We start from the raw sequence: 18,910 nt of genomic DNA on the forward strand, positions 1-18,910 counted from the left end.
CTATTTAAACACCAGTTATCAAGTTAACGTATACGAGTTTTCAGAAACACTGTAATATGGCATTCATTTGTGTTATTGTTCTAGTAGTTTTAGTGTCGATCCCCGAGGGGTATGCAATGCCGAAGAAGGGTAAGTTTAACCTCTAACATAGTTCATTTTGCATATTAAAATTACTTTAATCATTTTATTTAAGACTTTGTATGTTGTTTCAATATTAAACGAAAATCGAATATTATTTGTTTGTTGCATACAATCTGGGACAAATAATACATACACGTATCTTACTCCCAGATAAAATCAACATAATGTTAATGGCTATATAATAAACCATTGGTAAAAAGAAATAAAAATATAATTTCCTCATAAAGTTTTTCACCGGGAGCGAGAGATGAACGCAAAACATACCTGTTTTCCTACCTTACTAAGAGTTATTCAGAACTATTGATGCAATTCCAATTCTAGAAATGTTGTTAAAAGATAAAACCCGTATGAACTACTCGTCCAGTATCATTTTGTGCGGTTAAATGTAACAATGGTTCGCATGAATGAGATTTTTCATTTGTCATTAGTATGTCATGAAAGGCTTATCAGTCCAACTGTTTTTCGATCGTTGTCTCCTTGCAATTTTAGAAAACGATGATGCGATAAATTTCAAGAACGAAACATCAAATATGTAATGCCTATGTATGTTATCGATGCAAGAATTATCAGAATCGAAATAGCCAGAAGCCGTATACGATCTATGATGTTATTATTGCCTTTGTGTAGGAAGAGGTCAAACGAAAAATTCTCACGTGGAATTCAACGGCCTTGAGCCTCATCTAGAAGGATCAAGTGTTGTTTTTCCTGCTAGTATGGAGTTATCCGTATCGGTGGAAGGACAGCCACCCATCAAAATGTCAGGGAAAAAAGTTGAATCACAGCGATCTGTAAAGGCTTTTACAATTGGCAGTGTCGAGACTTCTAAGACTTATGGACTTGGGGTAACGTTTGCGCTATCTTGCTTTCTCCTTTAGTTTAAACATATTTATTTTACAACGATTGTGAAACAAGTTGTTAAAGCATTATATGAATCACTGTCGTTGGCACGATTTTACGCGAGAGTGTGGTCTTATGTTGTGGGGGAACCCGGAGAAACCGGAGAAAATACACAAGCCGGACAAGTGGGTTTTCTCAGGGTTCTCTGGATTTTTCTGCTTTGTTATGAGCATACATGTTAATTAGAAAAACTCAAGACACAAGTGGTCGAAAGTTTAAACATAAACCCCGTTCAATGGAACATGACCAAAGCCAGATACACAGAATAGCAACACAAACATCCACAAACAAGAAACACGGAACAATCACACGAAACTCTACAAACAACACACAACTTATAGAATATATAAAACTACTGAGTAGGGATGTTTAGTTTAAAAACAGCTGCAGTTGTTCCTAAACGGAATATGCTAATTGTGTAATGAAGTTGTGATATTGTTTCTCCTGAAACACATTTCAACTTCCTTCATAATAGCCAAAACAACAATTCATTTCTCATTTCACAAAAGTAGTGTTCGGTGAGAAAATTTAAAAAGAATGCCTTACGTTTTATTGTTATGGTTTTTTTCTGCCAGTGTCGTCTTTTCGTTTGATCGCAGCTGCTGACACATAATTGCTAAACATATGGCAATTTTTCGAAGGCGTCAGTAAACAAAAATGTTCTTGGATACGTTTTGGGTAACGTGGGTTGGCGATGTAGTATCCATTGGGTTTTTTATTAAATATCATACAATTTACAAGGCAACAGAGCTTTGACATGGCATTGACGTTTTAAATATGTCGTCGTGTAATAAGGATCACGCTACAACGCTAGAATGAACATTTCGACATATTGCCATTCTTGTGCCAAGCGACAGAGCGAAAACACGATAAGTTTAACGAGCGATTTACGGAACATTTTTATCGTCGAATATACGTCTTTGTTTTTTTGTGATGTACAATGTACCATCGATAATTATGTTTTGTCTTCTAACTAGGAGAACAGCGCCGTCTACTTGAATGACAACGGTGACGCCTTCATGGTCTCCTCTAGTATGAATTCAGACGGGAGCGTCAAAAGCAGTGTGGTAAGACTTATAAAAATGTAAACTTTATTTAAAAAAAAAAATGTGCAGCATAGAAATATCGAAACATCCAAGTAAATGAATCGCATTCCATACTATTTGTTAAAATCTCCCATTTGCCCGTAATATAAGTTACGGGGTTGGTAGGTGACCTAATATGAGATCTACGGGGCAAAGTAAACCATATCGGGTGAGAGGACTCGTGCGTTATCATCTTTTAAAAATTGATCAAGATGAGTTAGTGTAACTAGGAGTGAAAACAAAACGTGTCCAAATTATATTGAATAAGGAAACATTTAGAACTTGTTTCGCTTCCATGTAAGTCAAACTCGACGCTTTAATTCACAGATGGGCAAAGCCACGAAGAATGGCAAATCACGCTGGGTGAACGGTGATAAAGCAAGAACTACGTCCTGGGAGCTCGGAGACGAAGAAGGAACCTTTGACGCGCTCCTTAATATCCCTTCAGCCGGAATGAGCGGTATGACATATTTACATCCATTTACATTAGCTTAACAATAATATACCTTCAAAACTAAAAGACGTGATATCGAAGGAATTTTTGACGTATGCAGTGAATACAAATTCCTGCGCGTCATGCATGAGTTACCATCATTGCATGCGCTTTTTTCGGTGAAATGTACAAAAATGCTCTTTTTTATGGAAGGAAAAAACGACCCTCGGACACACTGCATAGCAGGTTACTCGACGAACCTCGTTACCTGGCAACGCAGGTGCCCTCATGTCGGAATTTTCTATCCGGAACGGAAACACATGTCAGATATTATTAGACGCGGCCTGCGTATATTATAGGGATACATGTTTGCAATTGTCAATGGAGAAGTGTATACGGATAAATTTTAGATATGAAAAAAGAAGATTTGTTAATGATATCAACTCTTATTCAACTTTACTTAAAAATTGTCGTCAGTAACCGTTTTGATGCGTGTAAAACTTCCAAAACGTCATATAAAACGAATAAGCCTATTGTTTAAAACAAGAAATTAAAAAAAAGTTATTCTCTGCGTTTTTGTATTGACTGGTCGCCGGTCATACGAGTTCGTTATTTTAGAAATGTACTTTCTGTGAAAACGATTTATATACACGCTGTGGTAGTAAATAAACATGTGAGAATTTACGGGCATATTGTGAATAATAGTTTAAATTATGCATTTGATAACAAATATAAGTGCCTTAACACGATATTAATTAACTTTTTTAAATTTAAGTGATATAAAATGGAAGTACAAAGCTTGATTCACACGGTTTAAAACAAACATTTATGAATAAAAGTAGGCCGAAAAGGATCAGGCCGAAATGATATCTCGGCCGAATCGACCCGACACCAATGATTTTATCGGTGATAATGCAATGTACCAGTCTAAATAATTTACCCATGCCGAAGACGACCGAGTAACTACGATCCAGAAAGTTGATTAAACCGTCATAGTTCGGCTATGTCCGTGTTTTTTCGGAATGTTAACAATTGTATATATATTGTCACATGACTTTATTGAGCCAATTGGGTATCGATATTTTTCACGTGACACAACGATTCAGCATCCTCCTCCATCTTTTTGCGGGGAAAGAAAACGCGAAAACTCACTGTGGTAAGAGATGTTTTAAGACATTTTCACCAAGGGCAAACTTTGTTTTCTACATACATTGGCATGCAATGTACCGCTATGGCTCTGGTTGCATTATTGGCTTTTTTAGTTAGGAACACAACCACATGTCCTCATTAACGGCTGTCGATGTAGACTGTATACTGAATGAGGGAAATGTTTCATGAACATCAATAGATATATACTAATATTCAATAAAACCCATTCAGCCGCGTCTTTGATGCCTGACATCAACATTCGTCTTGTTATTCTTTGAATGTTAGTGATATATATTTCGTTTTATATACTAGATAAAGTTCACGTACGTTTTTATATCAGTGATTTTGACCACACAATTAAAAGTGATGGCGTTTAAATAGAACACCGCTTAAATCAGTTCTAGGCAGTGTTGCATTCATACACACTGTTATTTAACGGTCTAACTAGAATACAGAATACTGTTTTCATTGACTTTGAATGTGTATCATGCTTTAAAAGGATTTCTCGTCCAGAGTACAATCAAAATGTAAATAACTAAAAATACTGAGGCAGAGTCGGTTAGGCCGAATGTGGATGGCCATGATTTGTCACGCTTTTGCTTTGCCAAACATCTTAAACATTTACCTATGCGTTATAGCTGAATTAACCGAAATACACTATACATCTTTGAGTATAGTTTTTAAAGAATTTTATCAAAAATGGTAAAATACTTACAAAGTGTTCATACAAAACCCGATAATTATTGATAATTTCATTTTAGACGTTTTGTTTTGAACGTATTTAATTTATAACAGCAAAATATTACTAACTCTTGTTAGCACGATGCCATGTAAAAAGTGGGATATTGTACTGTGGGGCAAAACCGGGAACCTCTGGGGAACCCTTTTGTCGGATGAGAAGAAACAAAATCCACAATTTCATTGAAGATGTGTCATTTAATGTTTGAGAAGAATTTATACATAGGAAATAAATTGCTTGAATGGTAACAGCTGTTTAAGGCAGCAGTAAAGTTTCTTTGTCGTTAACAATCAGTCGAGATATTGAGAAAAATGATATTCATAAATTACTGAAACATTGAATAAATTATATCCATGGTGACAGGCTGTTTCGAATAACAACAGTTGTTATACATGATTTGAAATAAAAATATATGTATGTAAATGATAAACAGAGATGTGATCGGATTTCATCAGACAATGCTGGTTTAATTTCTGAATGTTAATTGTTTGGTGCGAAATGATAATTTTGCGCCCCTTCCTCGGAACCGAAATTTGAATAGTTTAAAATGTTGACAGAGGGTCTGAAATGGTGCATTTGATCGTATATTATTACGTTTTAGTCCGACATTGAAATTAAAAGTAAACTTTGACGAGTTAAGGGGGAGGGGGGTCTCAGGTGCGCCCCCCCACCCCGGATCCGCTAATTACATATGTCACCGCGTTAAGGAAAATGATTAATATTTTTGTATTAGTTTGTTGTTTAACCGTTTCAACCGTTAAGATTTGGTTATAGTAAAGAAATCAAACGAATTCATCCCAAAGAAGCGGTAACCACAGTTCTTTAATTGGTTATACATGTAATACAACTCGCTGGTGTATATTTCATCGCTTCCAACATGCTATTCAGGGCCAAGCATGTTTTGCACTGTATTTCGTTTTTTTGGCCACGTGACTAAATCGATACAAACAGTGACGTCATATATAATGATGTACACTCACCAGTGTGTCAACGATAAACTATAAGAAAAATACCTGATCAATTCAGTCGCCTCGGCTTCCTGTGACTAAATTCGTTTTTTTTCTTAGACGGCAACCTACATTTTCAGCCAATAAAGAGTCGTCATCAGAAATAAGTAACGAATCTTCACAAATAAGAAACGAAACATTTAAAAAAATTAGCGCTCCTGAATGGCTGACAATGTAGGAAAACACTAAGTGAGAATAAGCAAATGTTGTACTCTGATTGACTGATTAAAAGCGATGAATTGTGACTGTATTTAAACGTAGGTTCTGGAACTGGGACTCGTAAGCGTCGCTCCAACGGTGCTAGTGTTCCGACGTCAGACATCTACAACCTTACAGACGTACTGGAGTTAGCAATTGCCGTCGACGAGACATGGCTAGAATGGTGATAAGTGTTTACGCTTATGTTTCTGTCGACATATCACCACACAGATTCTGATTTTATCATATAGAAAGCCTACGGCCCTGACGGCAAAAACCGCCGAGCGGCTATGGTAGATGCTTTTCTCCCACCTCAGTTAAACAAAATTAAGTAAAAATGTATTTTTTGCTGGAACGCTTTTGTGCTTAGTGAAAATAATTGCGTATGGATATGCGATAATTCGTGGTTGTCATGGATACACGCGCAGTGATTCAGATTATCCCAACCCTCACGCAGGGTGTTTTGCGGAAACTCGGTCAACCTCGTTTCCGCAAAACACCCTACGCTCGGGTCGGAATGAACCTATCTTACACTCTCGGCCATGGAAGATACTTATAATCTTAGGTGGGAGAAAAGTTGTTCTAGTTGCGAGGTCCTCCTTTATGTTTGTACCACATTTTATATTAACAATACATTATTCAAGACAATGTATAATATGTGTTTTTCCAACTATTTCAGGTTTAGAACTATGAACAGCGTAGAGGACGATGCGATTGCGGAAGCTGTCAAATATATCACCCTTTTAATTGTTGAGGCAAGTTTCATATTCTGGTTTCGTAGTGTGTCTTGCTAAAGAAAGTTTTGGTAAACTGTGATTGTATTTGCTTTCGGAGTACCTCGGTCATTTTCAATCGAAAACAGCCTCGGATGAATATCATGCCTTAAACGGTTTACAATGACAAAGTTCTTTACATTAAACTACGTTGCATGTAGATCGCGTAGTAATTTAAATTTAGCATATAGACCAAAGGGCTTTACTCTTAAAAATCGTAATGATTATAAGTATTTTCCATGGTCGAGAGTGTAAGATAGGTTCATTCCGACCCGAGCGTAGGGTGTTTTGCGAAAACGAGGTTTACCGAGCGAGGGACGGGATGAACCTACATTACACGAGCGGCTATGGTAGATGCTTTTTCTCCCACCTCAGTTAAAAATGTTTTTGTTTTGTTTGCTGGAACTCTTTTGTGCTTAGTGAAAATAATTGCGTACGGATATGCGATAATTCGTGGTTGTCATGGTAATTCGCGGAGTGATTCAGAGTATGTAAATGGTCTGATTGGTCTTTAAATAGTTCTAAGAAGAGTAAAGCAGTATTTCTTGAAAGTTGTGTGAAAACTGTTTTATGGTGACATTTGAAGCGAGAAATAATTAACTAGCGTTCTAAATATTGCTAAGACAAGGTTTCCATCATGCGCTACAGACGACAGTCTTCAACAAGGGAGGTAATTACAATGTGGTGACCATAAAAAGAAGTTCCATACGGGCATTTTATCTTCGCCCGTGGGCAAGATAAGAATTTCTAGCATGGTTAAATTAATGGATCTACTTATCTGAAGTGGGAGAAATAGATCTCCTTCACTGGGAATCAATGTGAACTAAGTGATACAAATTACACGTCCGCAAACTAGAATAAATCAAAATCATTATAATTAATTTTACGAATTACTTCTTTTCTTTTGATGCACAGGTATACATTGTTACATCCGAGGTTGTTTTTTGATTAAAAATGGCCGAGGTGCTTCCATTGTCCTAAACCGAGTTAATATGATTAAAATTATTAAAATTAAACCTAGATTGGAGATACTGGTCATCATGTTTATATTGGTGGTTTTAGGTGAATGGAGCTTATCAGACGGTGAAGGAGACAGATCCAGCCTTCGAGATTGCTTTATATATAACAGGCATACTATACACACCGGTAAACCGCAACAATATGCAAATTTGTGAACTTTAAACTAGGGTGCCATTGTTAGAATTGTTTCTATCGTTGACTTGTCTTTTAAGCTTTAATTAACCACTAAGTACTAGTAGTATTTATTGTTTTTTTTTTATGCGACTTTGTTTGATTCGTCTATAATTTGCTGTATATACATGATCTATGTGTGTGTGTGTGTGTGTGTGTGTGTGTGTGTGCGTGCGTGCGTGCGTGCGTGCGTGCGTGCGTGGGTGCGTGCGTTATGCACCAGTCATTTGTAACCACGCCCCCCTCCCCAGGTCCGGTAGATAGCCGTGACTTCGGGTAAAATCCCCGCCCTGCGGGGACGAACTGATGTTAAACCCCGGCCAAATGCCCCCGCACCCCATAGACTCTATATAAGGCTTAATTTGGCGCTATGACAAAACCACCGGTGTCAACCGGCCTCGCGGGGCCACCTGGAAAGTAAAAACAAGGCCCTTTTCCCCGGCTATCCCTGGTATACCCCCGGACCTGGGGGCCGTGGTTACAATTGACTGGTGCATTACACAACAGATGCATTACTGTATTTGCAGCCAGGGATTGACTTGCCTTTCGTAAGCGACCTTTTTAAATCCAACGGTGAACTGATCTATTATGGGACGTGTGGACGGGCAGAGTGCGGTGTCTTAGTAGACTTTTTCTATTGGGTTGAAGCTAACTGGGAATCCCTGGAAAACGCGGGCTTGCCTTTCGACCATATGGCTATGCTCACAGGGTAAGAAGGTTATTCCATTGTACATTTAAATATGTATTATACTGACCGTCAGGCATGTCTGCACAGTAGTCGAAATAAACAGCAGCTTCAGAGTCTTTGACGATTTTTTATTTGGCGACAGATGAATATCCAAACTTTAAACAAAGTTCCCTGAACGCGCATTATTGTGGCTATCTGCACAGGTGACCCCAGTGTTACAAACATACTTCAATTAATACACAGTTGAACGCATTATCTAAAATAGTGTGTACAACGGAAATGGGATATAATGCCATCTGCCTGTATTAAATGTCGATTGTTAGTGTGCACTTGAGAGATATATTTTAGAGTGCGACCTACTGGCATGAAATTGCAGATTATAAGGCAATCATTAAATACTAGGCTTAATCATTAAGAATTTCAAATTTCGCGGGAGTGAAATGTATATACCAGCCTAAAGTTAAGTCTTTATATTTATAATATAGCTTCAACCAGCCACTAATTAAGTATTTCGCCTTCTGCCAGTGACTCATAAACTTATAACTATTACTGTAAAAAAAAGGCTTTGTTCGTTCATTATTAATCCGCAAAAAATAGTTCGTTATTACCAAAAAACACTACAGAAACACATTTTTATATAAAATATTTTACGGGTTTTCTGTTTCAATTAAGCCCATCATTAGCAATTAGCCTCACAATGACTTTTTGTTTTGGTTTTGATTTGCAGATTGGATCTGCGAACTTCAACTGCAGGCAGTAATGGTATAATAGGTTGGTAGCAGTTTGGCCTAATTTAACCGTAATATACTTTTTCCATTCAAATACGTAGGATCAATAATACTAGCAGGCATCTTGTCCCACCAACTACAAACAGACAAGACACGTTAAAAATTTGAACAAAATTACTGCTAATTCAACCGTTAAACTCAAACCGTAAACTTTCAATCGAGTTACTAACGCTTTTCGTAAAAATAGCAAAGACAATTGGCAAAGGATTCTTAATCACGTGGCTATGTACAGTGTGTGTATACCACGTGATAAATTACGTCATATATGCTACGTCGAAAGGCAAAGAATTGCTTTAAATGAAGACTTAAATAAATGATAACTTTTCATTTACAACACCATTTTAAATGAAACAAAGGGCAGTCTTATGTTTTGACAGTGCTCCGTCAGACGGCCGTATTGTGAAAAAGTTTGTCGAAGTGTTTTAAGAAACTAAACTCGCACGATCAATATCTGGTAAAAGACCGAAGGTGGGGCGCCGTAAGCGGCGTAGGCTGCGCAATGTTTCGTTTAAAATGGTGAGGAAATAGTGAAGTTATCTTTGTTCAAAGTCTTTTTTCAAATCACAATATTGCTTATCACGTGGTATGTACACACACTGATGTAAATGATTTAAAACAAAAGTTGTAAGCAAAATCCTTTCATAGCCATGATAGCGTAATTATGTTATGCACCAGTCAACCACGCACCCCCCCCCCCACAGATCCGGGTAATAGCGGGGACTTTGACACTCGGTCCAGCCAACCCCGGCTAAAATCCCCGGGGACGAACAGATGGTAAAATCCCCGCCAAATGCCCCCCCCCCACCCCAGGGACCCTAGGTAAGGCCTATTCCCCGATATATTTAAAGCGAAGACAAAACCACCGCATTCACCCGGCACTGCGGGGCCACCAGAAAGATAAAAACACGGCCCATTTCCTCGGCTATCCCCGGTATACCTCAGGACCTGGGGGGGGGGGGGGGGGGGGGTACAATTGACTGGTGCATTACTTGTTCATGATTGTGACGTTGTACATTGTTCGAGACATCGCATAACCTTTTGGCTTTCTTCTCGATTGTGTCCACATTTGAATAATTTAACAAATATCAGATGACCATTTGCATTGTAATGTTTCTATATTGGACACCCTGGCCTAGATTTATGTTAAGGTTTTGACGTCGTTTTTTGTATTATATATGGTAGTAATTCTTGCTTAAACCAACAAAATTACGTAAATATTACCTTGTATTCGTTTGAACAGGAGTTGCTTTTGTCGAATCGGTATGTACTGCACAGAAGGGGTACCAGATTTCTATTACGGAAGAGTTAAGCCTGGAGGTCCATAAAATTCTTAGCCATGAAATCGGACACGCGTAAGTTTTTAGTAATACAGTAAAAACTACAGGGATTATCAACAAAAACTACAGGGATTATCAACAAAAACTACAGGGTTAATCAATTGGCAAAGTCATTCGGAGCATGAGGGTCAATCTTGACATGCGTAAACATACCTACGGTTCGTTTAAAATAGGGCTCAAAATATTGCAATGATACAGCTGAATAAACGAGTCTGGCTCCTCTGGGTACTACGATACCCCCCCATAGACAACATTCCCGCTTAACATCGTGCTGATGGTAACGTCACAACGTTACGGCTAGCGTTGTCATCATGTTATAGTACGTACGAGAGCCCGTGGGTTTATTGCCGATTTGAGGCCAAATGAAATTGTTTACATTCAAAATATTTACGACAACAATGCAAGACACCCCCCCCCCACCACACACAGACACGTGCTATCAGACATTTATCATTTATTCACAACGATTTTACAACGTTATAATGATTTTTTTCATAACGTTGTGACAACGTTGTAAACCCAACATTGGCGCAACCTAAAAAGTTCAACCCACATAAACATGTTTGTATGAAATGAAATACACGGTTGTTTTGAAATACATTTTTACAGAAACAAAACCAAAAGAAATATAAAGCAATATAATCAAAATTTATGTACTATTAATAATGTACGTGAAGTTAGCGGCCTAGCGGCCTAGCGGCCTAGCGGCGTGAAGTTAGCGGCCTAGCGGCCTAGCGGCCTAGCGGCCTAGCGGCGTGAAGTTAGCGGCCTGGCGGCCTAGCGGCCTAGCGGCGTGAAGTTGGCGGCCTAGCGGCCTAGCGGCCTGGCGGCCTAATTATTTTTTCTATGTCCAAGCAATTGTTAATGCGTTTTTTTTAAAACAATGATAAATCAAGGTTTTTTATTCATATAGTTACATAGCGGCCTTAAATTGTTATCTATTCAGAATATTTTTCTTTACCTTTTATTCTAAAACAATTTAAAATTAACTGTTTTATGCACAAATTATCACTCTGAAGCGTTTTTCAACTTTTTTTCAAAAAAGTCGATATAGCACTTCAGCGGCCTAGCGGCCTAGCGGCCTAGCGGCCTAGCGGCGTGAAGTTGGCGGCCTAGCGGCCTAGCGGCCTAGCGGCCTAAAATGGTATCCTATTTCAAACCATGTATACATGCATTTTCTTCTAAAACAATGACATATTAACTGTTTTATGCACAAATTAACACTTTGAAGCTATTAGCGATTATCAACAGTTTTTTTTCAAAAGTGTCGATTGAGCAGTCAGCTATTTCAAAGCATTAAACATGCCTGTTCTTCTAAAACAATGATATATTTACTGTTTTTATGCACAAATTATCACTCTGAAGCGTTTTTCAATTCTTTTCCAAAAAAGTCGATCGAGCAATTCAGCGGCCTAGCGGCCTAGCGGCCTAGCGGCGTGAAGTTAGCGGCCTGGCGGCCTAGCGGCCTAGCGGCCTAGCGGCCTAAAATGGTTTCCTATTTCAAACCATGTATACATGCATTTTCTTCTAAAACAATGACATATTAACTGTTTTATGCACAAATTAACACTTTGAAGCTATTAGCGATTATCAACAGTTTTTTTTCAAAAGTGTCGATTGAGCAGTCAGCTATTTCAAAGCATTAAACATGCCTGTTCTTCTAAAACAATGATATATTTACTGTTTTTATGCACAAATTATCACTCTGAAGCGTTTTTCAATTCTTTTCCAAAAAAGTCGATCGAGCAATTCAGCGGCCTAGCGGCCTAGCGGCCTAGCGGCGTGAAGTTAGCGGCCTGGCGGCCTAGCGGCCTAGCGGCCTAGCGGCCTAAAATGGTTTCCTATTTCAAAGCATGAATACATGAATTTTCTTCTAAAACAATGACATATTAACTGTTTGAATGCACAAATTAACACTTTGAAGCTATTAGCGATAATCAACATATTTTTTTTTTCAAAAATTCGATTGAGCAGTCAGCTATTTCAAAGCATTAAACATGGCTGATCTTCTAAAACAATAATGTATTTACTGTTTTTATGCACAAATTATCACTCTAAAGCGTTTTTTTATTTTTATTTTCAAAAAAGTTGATCGAGCACTTCAGCGGCCTAGCGGCCTAGCGGCGTGAAGTTAGCGGCCTGGCGGCCTGGCGGCCTAGCGGCCTAAAATTGTTTCCTATTTCAAACCATGTATACATGCATTTTCTTTTAAAACAATGATATATTAACTGTTTTTATGTACAAATTAACACTTTGAAGCTATTAGCAATTATCAACAGTTTTTTTTTCAAAAGTGTCGATAAAGCAGTCAGCTATTTCAAAGCATTAAACATGCCTGTTCTTCTAAAACAATGATGTATTTACTGTTTTTAGGCACATAATATCACTCTGAAGCGTTTTTCAATTTTTTTTCAAAAAATCGATCGAGCACTTCAGCGGCCTAGCGGCCTAGCGGCGTGAAGTTAGCGGCCTAGCGGCCTAGCGGCCTAGCGGCCTAAAATGGTATCCTATTTCAAAGCATGTATACATGCATTGTTTTCTAAAACAATGATATATTATCTGTTTTAAGCAAACACTATCACTCTGAGGCGATTATCAACCTTTTTTTCAAAAAGTCGAACAAGCAGTCAGCTTTTCAAAGCATGTGAACATGCCTATCCTTTTCAAAAATATGTTGATAATCGCCTCAGAGTGATAGTCTGTGCATAAAAACAGTTAACATATCATTTGTTTAGAAGAAAATGCATGTATACATGCTTTGAAATAGGAGAGCATTTTAGGCCGCCAGGCCGCTAGGCCGCTAACTTCACGCCGCTAGGCCGCTAGGCCGCTAGGCCGCTGAAGTGCTCGATCAAATTTTTTTGAAAAAAAAAACAAAACAAAAAACAAAACGCTTTAGAGTGATAATTTGTGCATAAAAACAGCAAATACATCATTGTTTTAGAAGATCAGCCATGTTTAATGCTTTGAAATAGATGACTGCTCAATCGACTTTTTTGAAAGAAAAAAAATATGTTGATTATCGCTAATAGCTTCAAAGTGTTAATTTGTGCATTCAAACAGTTAATATGTCATTGTTTAAGAAGAAAATGCATGTAAACATGCTTTGAAATAGGAAACCATTTTAGGCCGCTAGGCCGCTAGGCCGCTAGGCCGCCAGGCCGCTAACTTCACGCCGCTAGGCCGCTAGGCCGCTAGGCCGCTGAAGTGCTCGATCGACTTTTTTGGAAAAGAATTGAAAAACGCTTAAGAGTGATAATTTGTGCATAAAAACAGTAAATACATCATTGTTTTAGAAGAATAGGCATGTTTAATGCTTTGAAATAGCTGACTGCTTTATCGACACTTTTGAAAAAAAAAAACTGTTGATAATCGCTAATAGCTTCAAAGTGTTAATTTGTGCATAAAAACAGTTAATATGTCATTGTTTTAGAAGAAAATGCATGTATACATGGTTTGAAATAGGAAAAGTTTTCAGGCCGCTAGGCCGCTAGGCCGCCAGGCCGCTAACTTCACGCCGCTAGGCCGCTAGGCCGCTGAAGTGCTCGATCAACTTTTAAAAAAATAAAATAAAAAACGCTTTAGAGTGATAATTTGTGCATAAAAACAGTAAATATATCATTGTTTTAGAAGATCAGGCATGTTTAATGATTTGAAATAGCTGACTGCTTAATTGACGCTTTTAAAAAAAAAATGTTGATAATCGCTAATAGCTTCAAAGTGTTAATTTGTGCATAAAAATAGCTAAGATGTCATTGTTTTAGAAGAAAATGCATGTATTCATGCTTTGAAATAGGATACCATTTTAGGCCGCTAGGCCGCTAGGCCGCTAGGCCGCTAACTTCACGCCGCTAGGCCGCTAGGCCGCTGAAGTGCTCGATCGACTTTTTTGAAAAAAAGTTGAAAAACGCTTCAGAGTGATATTATGTGCATAAAACAGTTAATTTAAAATTGTTTTAGAATAAAAGATAAAGAAAGATATTCTGAATAGATAACAATTTAAGGCCGCTATGTAACTATATGAATAAAAAACCTTGATTTATCATTGTTTTTAAAAAAAAACGCATTAACAATTGCTTGGACATAGAAAAAATAATTAGGCCGCTAGGCCGCTAGGCCGCTAGGCCGCCAACTTCACGCCGCTAGGCCGCTAGGCCGCCAGGCCGCTAACTTCACGCCGCTAGGCCGCTAGGCCGCTTGGCCGCTAACTTCACGCCGTTAGGCCGCTAGGCCGCTAGGCCGCTAACTTCACGTACATCTATTAATACATCTTTATCATAGACAAAACAACATTGAATTTAATATAAAAGTTCAAACACAAACGCAAATGAAATACACATTTTTTTTATAATACTTATGTTTCAGTTTGGGTGCTTATCATGATGGTGATGGCAACACGTGTGATCCAAGTCTTCAGAATATAATGTCGTCTTCCCTTGGAAATTCAAACGAAGCAATTTACTCAACATTCTGGAAGTTTTCCGACTGTAGTGTAGCAGCAATGAAGACACATCTTCAGAATCAAATGTAATCTTGTTTTCGTAACGTGAGTCATGGTTAAAAGCTGCACTTTCAGAGATTGAACGTTTTGATAACTTTTTTATTTTTTGTCTTGGAAAGAGCCATTTTTTTGCGAAAATTCATATAAACCAATTATATAAGAGTGCTGACAAAAAATCAGATCAAGGATTTTTATATTTAAGTACAAAAAATAATGATTTATGCATTTTTCTTAAAATTTTAATAATGGTTTAAGCCATAAAACATTAATTTTCGAACGGAAATATGAAAGTCTACGATCTGATTTTTGTCAGCAATCTTATATCACTGGTTTGCAGATATTAACGCAAACATTTGCTCTTTCCAAGACAAAAAAACAACAAAAAAGTTGTAAAGATGGTCAATCTGTGAGAGTGCAGCTTTAAAGCGGAATAGCTGGACAGAAACATAATTTTAAGAACAAATATTAACCTATTTTTATTCAATCAACATGCCGTATAATAACAAGCTGTTATGTGGAGGTATTAAAGATATACATTATATATTCAAAGCCAAAGAAAGCTGGTTTAACGAGACACACAGAGTATTATCTTAGGTACAGTGAAACAATTTAGATGTAAAATTATATACTAGTATGACCTACCCTCAACACCACAATTAAATTGTTCATTCTTTGGCTGAATCGAATCGTCCGTTTGTTGCATGAAGATGTCCGACATAAAAAATATGATAGCGCTTTGATTGCACTAGTGGCTCCAGGGGGCCGCACCCGGGGTCTCTCCCCCACCCCACCCCATAATCGCCAAACTTTACTTTTTATTTCAATCATTAAAATGTTCTTAGGGGAGTACCCCGAACACCCCTGTCAGCACTTTAATCCAAACTTATTTGGGTTATTAGCACAGGGCTCAAGTCACAAGGTTACGCCTCTAAATTAGATCCGCTAGTGCAATGAATAATTTTCCGATTGGTAATCTTCAAAATGATTATTTCCAACGCAAATTATCAGTAACCCTGTTCTAACTTGACAGCGATGCGGGTAGGGACTGTCTTGGGTCTATAAATCGAGATACGTTCCTCGCCCAGTTCTGTGGAGGCCCACGTGGCGAGGTGTATGACCTTGATCAACAGTGTCAGTATCAGAACAGACTAACATCAGGGTCGAGCACTGCCTGTGATGGTTTTGTATGTATAGTTTCACCTTTATTATTAATGTAATTATTAGTTTTTTCAAATATTATGGATGTTATTACTAGGATGATGACGATGATGACGACGACAATGATGATGATGATGATGATGATGATATGATGATGACGATGATAATCGTTGTTGTTGCTATTGTTGTTGTTGCTACTGCTGTTGGCGTTGCTTTTGTTGTCGTCATTTGTCTCACGGTTTTATCTACGAGGGTGTATGTTGTTATTACAATGTGGATAAAGGTTACATTCTTTATAAGCTTCAATGAATGATGTCATAATTGCCAATCATCACATCTTAACAAACAATATTTTGTAACAGACGATCATAGGCGGAGTTAAAGTTGTTGATGAGATTGCATGCGCACAGACCAGCAATGTCAGCTGCTCTCTAGATGGGGGTTCAACGTGTGAAACCAAGTTATACCATGTGTTCGATGGAACTCCGTGTCTGGACGCAGATCATGTACGTACAATGATGGCTATTTAATAATGTAAATGCATTTCTTATATAATAGCGTTGTTGAATTTCCATGCATGTATTTGATGACGCGAACAAGGTGCCTAGCCCCGCCTGGTCACTTTACGGAGATTGGTCACGTGCTATCATTTATTGTCGTGATATAATCCCTTTTAATGGTCGGGGTGTGTGCAAGCTTATTCATACTCGCACTCGGGCAAGGAACATTCGACGAGTGCTCGACGAGTCTTAGTCATTTAAGGGTTTTGGAGCATACTGCACAGGCAGAATGTAACCCTTGTTAATGCTACTCTGGTTAACGTGCACAAATGCACTGTCAAACAGGGGCCCCATTTAACGTCCCTGTCGGAAGATGATCAGTATTTCCCGTGCGGCGGGAAATCGAACCTTCGATCCCTGGATTGACAGTCAAGTGTGATACCACTAGACCACAGATCTGCCAATACTCCAGTTTCCATTGTGTTATGAAAGATGATGATGATGATGATGATGATGATGATGATGATGATGGATGATGATGATGATGATGATGATGATGATGATGATGATGATGATGATGATGATGATGATGATGATGATGATGATAATGATGATTTATTCGTTTCCATTTCCGTGCTAAGTTAAAAAACGATATTAACTACATAATTTATTCATATCCAGAGTTATGATATTGCCCTTAAATGGGGTTGGTGCTCAGTATTAAATATAAATGCCTAGTCCCAGACACTCAATTTGGCGTGAATACTCCGGTCTTTTCACTGTTGTAATAACTGACTAGCGAATTCAAAATCGCATGAATGCCCCAATTTAATATGCATAATGGATATCATTAAACGTGTCCTAACACATGTGATATACATGATTAGTGTAATTAAAAAAAGTTTAAACAGATGATTTCAAAAGAACATTGTCACATTCTAAGAGGGAGAACATGCCTCGAGGAAATATTTCTCCGTGTCAGTATCTATGTACATCTAAAATAAGAGAGGTCATTAACATTAAATCAACGTATGTCTCTTCATCATATTGTTCAATGCTCCTGTTTGTTTGCTATGCCATTAACTCAAATTAATATTTCTTAATTTTGATTCCACTAGGTTTGTTATAATGGTCAGTGTCTGATGACGACAGTGGTTTGCTCAAGCTACAACGGAACTATCAACTCTCCCCTTGCCTCCACCCTGCCACCTCCCTCTTGCACCTGCCGAAGCAACCGCTGCTGCAGGAGTATTGCTGCTCCCGCGTGCAACTGTGATGGTTGCGTCGTCAACCCCAGAGGAAACAAATGCATATTTGGTTAATGCAAAACCTCAGTAATCTATTCGTTCGGAGTCTAATTTCAAAATGAACTATAAAAAATATCAAATTATTTTGTGAAATTGGATGTAACATTGTGTCGAATATACCATCAACTCGACGTGAATAAATAAAGTATTTAAAGCGATTTGCTACTGGTAATTGTCTTTCGCCTGGGTATGATTTTTTTCCAGGTCTTTGAAATTGAATCCTGCTTCTTTTTCGACTTCAGTTTCATAGGAAGAAAATCAATCCTTGTACATATCTTAAACATGAACCCCGTTCAATAACTTAGGGTCAAAGCAAATATAAACAAAAACAGAAAGCAAGTTTAATTAAAGACTCGAGTAAAGATATCAAATATAAAGCCCAAATATCACAAAACTGCTTAAGTCTAATTTAATGTCATCTACTTTTACCACATAAAAGCAAAGTATAAATCAGTCTTTAAAGCTGCACTCTCACATATTGAACGTTTTGACAACTTTTTTATTTTTCTGTCTTGGAACGAGCAGATTTTGGCGAAAATGCATGGAAACCAGTTATATAAGACTGCTGACAAAAAATAAGATCACAGATTTTTATATTTAAGTTCAAAACTTGATGTTTTATGCATTTTTCTTAAACCGTAAGTAATGGTTTAAGCCATAAAACATCATTTTTTGAATGGAAATATGAAAATCTGTGATTGGATCTTTTGTCAGCAATCTTTTATAATTGGTTTGCAGATATTTACGCAAAAAAATGCTCTTTCCCAGGCAAAAAAAAGAAGAAAAAAAAGATAAAAACAGTAAATCTGTGAGAGTGCAGCTTTAATATTTTTGCTCTATTTTTACAACATAGAATGAGTTGAACAAACCATTTTGTCATTATTTTAAAGAACTAACTTTAGAGTAAAAATACATGTGAGAAGTTGTTAAAAATGAATGAGTTGTACTCAATTACAATATTTGCAGTAGTATAATATGGTCAGCTATTGGACATTTTGTTAATTGTTGGTCCACACCT

At 37.7% G+C, this 18,910-nt stretch overlaps 1 protein-coding gene across 1 annotated transcript; it reads left to right on the forward strand.

Annotated features, from left to right (window-relative positions):
* Positions 1 to 9: 9 nt before the first annotated feature.
* Positions 10 to 17,929, forward strand: LOC128212954 (zinc metalloproteinase-disintegrin-like batroxstatin-1). Its single transcript, XM_052918365.1, has 14 exons — positions 10 to 129; positions 769 to 983; positions 2,016 to 2,105; positions 2,451 to 2,583; positions 5,713 to 5,833; positions 6,329 to 6,404; positions 7,485 to 7,568; positions 8,141 to 8,322; positions 9,029 to 9,072; positions 10,330 to 10,441; positions 14,792 to 14,953; positions 15,958 to 16,111; positions 16,448 to 16,591; positions 17,704 to 17,929. Exons 1-14 carry the CDS (start codon positions 57 to 59, stop codon positions 17,905 to 17,907), a joined length of 1,794 nt encoding a protein of 597 aa, XP_052774325.1. The 5' UTR covers positions 10 to 56; the 3' UTR covers positions 17,908 to 17,929.
* Positions 17,930 to 18,910: the final 981 nt, after the last annotated feature.

Source organism: Mya arenaria, chromosome 13 (genome assembly GCF_026914265.1).
Source record: "Mya arenaria isolate MELC-2E11 chromosome 13, ASM2691426v1".
Taxonomy (NCBI): Eukaryota; Metazoa; Mollusca; class Bivalvia; order Myida; family Myidae; genus Mya; species Mya arenaria.

What these genes read in the sequence shown, in the direction of transcription:
- LOC128212954 (XM_052918365.1), top strand. Translation starts at nt 57, where the DNA reads ATGGCATTCATTTGTGTTATTGTTCTAGTAGTTTTAGTGTCGATCCCC. An exon ending in GTATGCAATGCCGAAGAAGG is followed by an intron (nt 130 to 768) that starts GTAAGTTTAACC and finishes GCCTTTGTGTAG; the next exon opens with GAAGAGGTCAAACGAAAAAT. An exon ending in CATATGGCTATGCTCACAGG is followed by an intron (nt 8,323 to 9,028) that starts GTAAGAAGGTTA and finishes TTTGATTTGCAG; the next exon opens with ATTGGATCTGCGAACTTCAA.